This window comes from Pundamilia nyererei, unplaced genomic scaffold (assembly GCF_000239375.1).
Source record: "Pundamilia nyererei isolate P.nyererei 1_Seehausen unplaced genomic scaffold, PunNye1.0 scaffold00081, whole genome shotgun sequence".
Taxonomy (NCBI): Eukaryota; Metazoa; Chordata; class Actinopteri; order Cichliformes; family Cichlidae; genus Pundamilia; species Pundamilia nyererei.
In genome coordinates, this window is record NW_005187482.1 from 1,606,522 (window position 1) to 1,613,467 (window position 6,946).

Here is a 6,946-nt window from a genome sequence, read left to right on the forward strand (position 1 = left end):
TGGATCCATTCTGTCTTGTGATATGAAGGCTATTTTCATGGCCCCTTAGTACCAACTGTGCATCATTTTAATGCCACAGCCTGTTGTTACTGACCATGTCTATCCCTTTATAACCACAGTGTACCAGTCTTCTGATAGCTGCTTCCCAAAGGGATAATACACACCATGCCACACACTTCAACTTTTCATGAACATGACAGCAAGTTCACTGCACTCAAATGGCTTCCAGTCACCTCATCATGGAGCAACATCTCCGAGGGAGGTTTTCTGCAACCTGTTGCAGAATTAATGCCGTTATGAAGGCAAAAGGGTCCAGCCTGGTACTAGCTTAGGTGCACATAACAGAGTAATCAGTACTGAACTTGAGCTTAAAATTCAGGCAGGGACTTTTGGTCATTTTCTCCTAATAAAATTAACGCAGAGATGAAATTTTCCAATAACTTTATTTTGTTTGACATGTTTAAAAAGTGAAAACGTCTGCATGAAAAACCACTTTTAACAAACATCAAAAAACTCCAAAGACATTTTAAGGCAGATGAATTTTTGGCAAATGCACGTGTCAAGTGAGCACACACTTAAATAAAGTATCAGAATATAAATAACACTGTTACACATGGAGACTCACAATCTTGTCTTTAAGAAGCTCTCTAGATTTTGAACATATGCTGAGGTTAAAGTGCATAAGTCTGGGCTTAATCTGGCTCACTGCCTGTAGTAGTCATGGGCTGAGTCATTGCACGCAGCATGCAAACATCTGAGGCATTGGAAATCCCACTCAGACCAGGGTTTTCCCTGCCATTCAAAGAGTTTTAGAACACTGTGGAGAGACACAGACATTGTTTCTGCATACAGTCCAAATCTTATTTGTAGCCCTACAACAGCCAGGCTAGTGTGTAGTGAACATTTCCCAGTTAATCGGCACTCAAAAGCATTTGATCTGCCAAGTTTAACCTGCAGATTGCGAAGACTCCTAAATATGTGGAAGTGAATTTACAACAAGAAGGAAGAAACCATTTGTCACAAAAAGCCCCCCAGGAGCACACGCAAAACTCTGAAGGGATTTCTCAAACATGGTCCAAATAGTTGGAGCAAAATCACCAAAGTTTGTGTAATTAGTAGTGCAGTAGAAAAATATCAGAGCATTTTTGTATCATCTTGAAAGTCTTTTTAAAGTTATATTGCACATTCTGACCTTCAGACACACCCAGTAAGACACTAAATGTACAGGAGACCTCCCACATGTCTCTTAGACTCTGAGTGAAATCGGTCACTGAAAGCTTCTGACACCCTAACGAGCACTGCAGTAGTTCCAGTTCCTTCCTGTGCGCTCATTCACTGCAACTCCATCTATATCTCTTCTTCCTTTTACAACATTTTCAACATTGATCACTTTCAGGACTTCAGCCCGATGTGCGCCATCATTTGTTCATAAACGGTCCACGCCATGGCCGCCATCATGGTCCTCCTCAGAGACCGAGGAACGGCCCCTCTGAAGAAGCCCTGGAGTCCATATTCCTTAGAGAGTGAGAGCAAAGTGAGGCATGCAGCTGATTAAAACCAGCTTATTCAACACGATATATGGAACGCAATTTTAAAAACACAGCAGAGCAAGAAGGAAGATTGAGACAGCTACCATATAGATGTATCTGATGGCCTCTGCTGTCTTGAGTTGCGGATTCACTTGGACATGTGTTTTGACTACATCAGCAGGCTGAGTGATGAGGGAGGCCAACACGCCAGCCAGAACCCCGCAGCTGAAGTTAGCCACAGGAGCCGCAGGAGACGTGCTGATCTCTAAAAGGAAGATAGGCCAGCATGTGTATTTAAATGAACACCAAGAAGAACTCCAAATGCGAATATTTCTCATTCTTAAGCTACTAAATGTCTCTCTGAGTCCATACTTACCTTTGGGGAGTGAGGCTTTGGTCTGGCTGTAGAACATGACGTAGATGCCGGAGAAAGGAACGTCTCTGAGGAGAGTGGCCATGAGGCCGGAGAACAGAGCCGCGGGACCTTCAGTTTGGCACACGCTGCGCAGAGCCCCTATCACACTCCCGTAACTGTACCTGCCACACTGAAACACAAAGACGTCTGGTTCAGTTCATGCATAAAACAGCACAATATGAACGCAACGCTAAAGTGAAAGCACGCTGCACAGGTCAAACAATAATATCAATGAAGTAAACATTTGTCTACATATATGTTTTCTTCACATACAAGCTGCACAGATGCCTTTTTGTTTTAAAGAACTTCTTTCACTTCAGAAGAATAATCAATTGAAATTATACCAAATTCTATCTATTTTTTTAACACAGTATTATAGAAACATATTCTATTTATTTTAGGCTTTTCAAAAAATCTTATATTCATGAATTACTTCATGTAAGTACACGCAGAAGCTCTGGGGTTTAGCTCATGTGAAGAGAGGGTATCTGACACACCCTTTTCACCCTTCTTCCACATACAATGAAACGACTGAGCACCGCCTACTTCAGTCAGAGTCATTATCAGAGTTACACGTGACTGAGGTCTATAAAGAACAGGCTATAAAACACATACACCAAAAAGGCAACACTGGTGCTATGAATAAAGCAACTGAGAAATATGCAGCAGAAAATCTACACTGCTGTATCTATAGTTAGTACGCGCTGACTCAGCAGGAAATCCATAAATCACTTATCAGCACTAATCAGCGAATACACAGAGCCACGAGACAATTTTAAACCTAAACTGAATATAACCTGCTCCAGACAGATTATGTGTTCAGCACCAGGTTTCCATGGCAACCTAGAGAGCCACCAGGTGACATTGAAATCTCCGACTTGAAGTTCGACATACCTCACTAACCAATTAACCTCGCTTCGTAGTACACCCCCTCTGGAGACTGCTTACTTCAAAACGTGTCTTGACGACAGTAACCGGCAGCATCACTACCCCCGCCACCGTCCGGGCTCCGCCCCCCAGCAGCACAGCCTCCGCGGCCCCTGGGCATCTGTCCTGTAAGAAGTGCTGCTTCAGAGAGTAGTAGGTGCTGAAGTAGATCCCAACTCCTGGGATGGTCCGGATGAAGGACTAAAGGAGCAGACGGAGGAGAGAGACTGTCGAATGCATGGTGGCTCACACAGCAGGAATTTGTGACTAAATCTGTACACGAGGTAGACTCGAGTATACAGAAGCTCTAACCGGTGAAACTCCTTTCCAGAGTCCCAGCAGCCTCTCTGTCCGCACCACACTGAGGAGCACCGACACCATCCCCACTCTGCCCGAACTGAAGAAACAATACAGGCATCAGATAAGATGACCGAAAGCCAAAAACAGTCAACGCTGCTGCTATGTGTGCGGCCTATAAAGGTCAATCAATGTCATGCTTTTTGAGTTCACCCAGTCAATAAATAAATAAAATCAGCTTTTGGATCTTATGAGACAGGAAAGCATGCGACACGGACAACTGTGCAGGGACGTGCAGAGGGGGGGGCTAGAGGGGCTTGAGCACCCGCCCCTTTCCTGATGAGTGCCCAAAGTGCCCTTTTGTTGAGGCAACTTTTAAATTTTTTTTATTTATTTATTTATTTTTTTTATGTGTGTGTGCGTGCGGAGTCCTGTCTGTGCCCCTCAACAATAATATTTAACTATTAATCATAGTTTTGCTAAATAAAAGGATCTGGCTTGCATCAGTCACATGATCACATTTAACCAATGATCGCCCTCGACGGCAGAACGCGCTGGTTACGAGCCGGGAACGAGCTCACAAAGAGCACGCGCATTTTTTGCGGTCCGGAGCTGTAGGAGAAACACAAGTTAACTCAGAGACACAGACTGATGCGACAAAACCAGTAAGTAGGTGTACAGCGTACACTGTAGTGTGTAGCACACAGGAGTGTTAGCTTATTACGTACACGTTGGTAAGCTGTCTTGTTGCAACTGACGAACTGAAACAAACGAGCGTGCTGTGTGTGCAACAGCGTGACAAACATTACCTGTCCTTTTATTAACTGCACAAGTAGTGCTGGTCATAGCTGCTGGCTACCTGTGTAAGGCTGTCATGGGTCTGTAGCTCTGTCACCGTTTTAGGGAACATATTTAGTTTTAAAGTAAGTTTCTGGGCATTTCCTGCCTTTCTGGAGGGATAATATTTCACTAAAAAACGATCTAATATGCATGTCCACATAATAATAATTATAATTATAATATATTAAAAAACACACGCTGTATTTTAAAGAACATACATTAAGAAGCAGATTATATTAGATTTATATTTTAAATAAGACAAAAGTTGGATTTTACAGCAGTAAAATGATTGTATCTCTACAGTTTAAACATGTAATAAGCTTTGCCCTGCACAGAGTGGATAGTGAAACAAATGGAATCATCATAAATACATTATTTCATATTTATTACTTCCCCCTCCTCATTGCTTTATTATTGTAGCTCTAGTAATAAATAATAATGTAAGGATTCTGGATCAGCACCATGATGCCCATAGTATATACAGTATTCTGAAGAAGGTCTAAAATGTCACTGTGCGTGCATGTGTGTGTTTTATTTAGCTGGATTTAAAAAAATATTACTCATGATATAACATTGTGCAGACATGGCTGGTAAGGACATGAGGAGGAAGCAGTAGGAGCTGTATGAGGCTACTAAAGGCAGGGCTATAACATTTTTCTGTCATCATTTTATTATAGATTAAGTGCAAGAGTTGTTAGGTGTGGATAATTAGATTATAGTTTATTGCAATAGCAAGTTGTGCCTTGTTCTCACATAGCAAGTGGAGAGTGATATATGAAATGATGGGAAGGAAGGAAGAAGAGAAGCAAAGAGTGATTCACAGGCAGAGCCGAGTTTATGTCACAGTTTTTTGTTGCCTTATGGTTCCAAGCGCTGTCACCAATCTTTGCATTTTGTTATTATCTCATGACACTTGTTTAATCAGCTACCATCTCTCCTGTGGACTTTTTAATGTCTACAGTCTCAGATCAACACAGCCCTGCCCTTCCCATATTAGATTCTTGATGAATGTGTGTTGTTGTTATTCAGCATGGTTCAATGTGCCCCTTTTTAACTTTGAGCACCCGCCCCTTTAAACCTCTCTGCACGTCCCTGCAACTGTGCATGCACACTCACCCAGGCTGCACGCCGGTCTGCAGAGTCTGCAGACGGGTCTTGACCAGGTCGAGAGGCTGGAACAGCAGCGTGGAGCAGGTTCCACTGAGGGAGCCACACATGAAGGCTTTGATGGCCGGGTGCACCTGAGGGTTGTGGGGGAGGGGGGCAAATTTCATTTGCATTTCTAGTTAAAATCCTGACTGTCATGACTATGCCTACAGAGCATATTTCTGTCTCTTTAATGCACACTTACAACAACAAACTACTTAGATGTAATCGCCACTGACAGTGACTCTATTAAACCATGTTTATATTTTGTAAATAAATAATTTAATACCACTTCAATATTCCAACCGTCTTTTCCCCTATAACGCCCAGCCTCACAGTACCATTCACATGTGATGTAACAACAGAGTTTGCTCCCTCAGCATAATGACTCAGCAGCTCTTCTTCACCTTAACCGCCGTCAGACTCTTAGACCGTGGATTAGTTAATCAGTATTTCAAAAAGTTATCAGTCAGACAGGACGCCCTGATCTCAAGTTACCTAATAAGGATGTACGCACTGATAAGGATGGAGCTTCTGATGTAACAAAACGGAGATCTAATACTCACCACTAAAAGTTCCATGTTTCTTCTCGAGGGTCACTTCTCAAGACGTTTTTGCAATACACCAAACCTTCTGGCTTCCTCCCCTCGTTGCCATCCACTGAAATGTCTGCCTCTGATTAGAGGGAGAAAGAGGAGTTACTCACACTGGCCTTCCAGGAGCAGGGATGGAGAGATGTTGAGGGAGCGCAGCTCTGCTGTCTGAATGAGGGGACAGTGCGCACACAGAATAGATAAAGCTTGCCTGACCAACACCGTGTGTCCTATTTGCCCCCACCCGATACACAAGGCCACTCATTAACTGACCAAAGATCAGCATGCTACAAATTAGGATAGACCCGCACCGGGTCTATCCTAATTTGTAGCATGCTGATGCTGATGAGACACTGCTGCGTGTCCTTCACGAGACTGTGAAGAGCGTGAGCGAGTACGTCAAAAGTAAAGACTGTTCGCACTTGTTTTGAGCACAGTGTCCAAAAACAGTTCCACAGTGTACATAAGAGACACAGCTAGCGCTGGAAAGCCCTGTGAGCTGGCATTCTGCACTTAAGTGTAAGCAAAGAAAACACTGGCTGTTCTTAGAAATAAAACCCTTACATCACTGTTTGCATTTTTTTCAACATAAGATGTTGAGATGATGAAATACAGCACAGGGTGATAAAGAGAATGAAGCACCATCAGGTAGAAGGGAGAAGCATGCATAAAATTAATAGGAAACAAACAACCGTAGACTGTGCCGTGATCTCATTCTCAGGAATATTTCGGCACACACAATTACTTTAAATCTCCAATTTCTATGTGTTCCACATGTGTGTTAAGATTCATTTACTGTCTATCCAGGGCTTCCAAGCAGGCTGCTTTGATGAGCAGAAAATAATAAGCACTTATTTAAGATGAAAGAAAATTAAAATACATTGAAAGCAGGCTCCAAATGTGCAATGTCCAAATTAAGTCAAGAGCCAGAGACATATAAAACAAGTTATAAAGACAGAGATATAACACTGTTTGATATGCTAAATAACATTAAAAATAAAAAAAAAGAAGTAAAGAAGACCGAGGAGGGATCCTTGTGGAACATCTGTACTACTGGGCTTTCAGACTAAAATCTAAGGTCTGAAGATAATAAATAATGTAATTTCATCTACATGGAGCTAGCACACATCCTTTCCAGTCGAATTTACTGATTTTACTTGAATCACTTAAGTCATGCAAATCATGCAAAGTTGTGGATT

General features: G+C 42.3%; 1 protein-coding gene across 2 annotated transcripts in view; it reads right to left on the bottom strand.

Annotated features, from left to right (window-relative positions):
* Window positions 1-436: 436 nt before the first annotated feature.
* LOC102202700 (solute carrier family 25 member 38-A-like) overlaps window positions 437-6,946 on the bottom strand; it is a 7,670-nt gene continuing 1,160 nt past the window's right edge. The window contains exons 2-8 of one of the 2 annotated variants that reach the window (XM_005738042.1): window positions 5,721-5,829; window positions 5,125-5,249; window positions 3,184-3,268; window positions 2,893-3,072; window positions 1,906-2,074; window positions 1,634-1,794; window positions 437-1,515 (exon numbers count right to left, since the gene is read on the bottom strand). In XM_005738042.1, coding sequence (XP_005738099.1) covers window positions 1,393-1,515; window positions 1,634-1,794; window positions 1,906-2,074; window positions 2,893-3,072; window positions 3,184-3,268; window positions 5,125-5,249; window positions 5,721-5,735 — 858 coding nt within the window. In that variant the 5' untranslated portion in view covers window positions 5,736-5,829 and the 3' untranslated portion in view covers window positions 437-1,392. Of the gene's footprint in view, window positions 1,516-1,633; window positions 1,795-1,905; window positions 2,075-2,892; window positions 3,073-3,183; window positions 3,269-5,124; window positions 5,250-5,720; window positions 5,993-6,946 lie in introns of those variants that run through there. The other variant, XM_013912109.1, reaches the window with a different exon arrangement.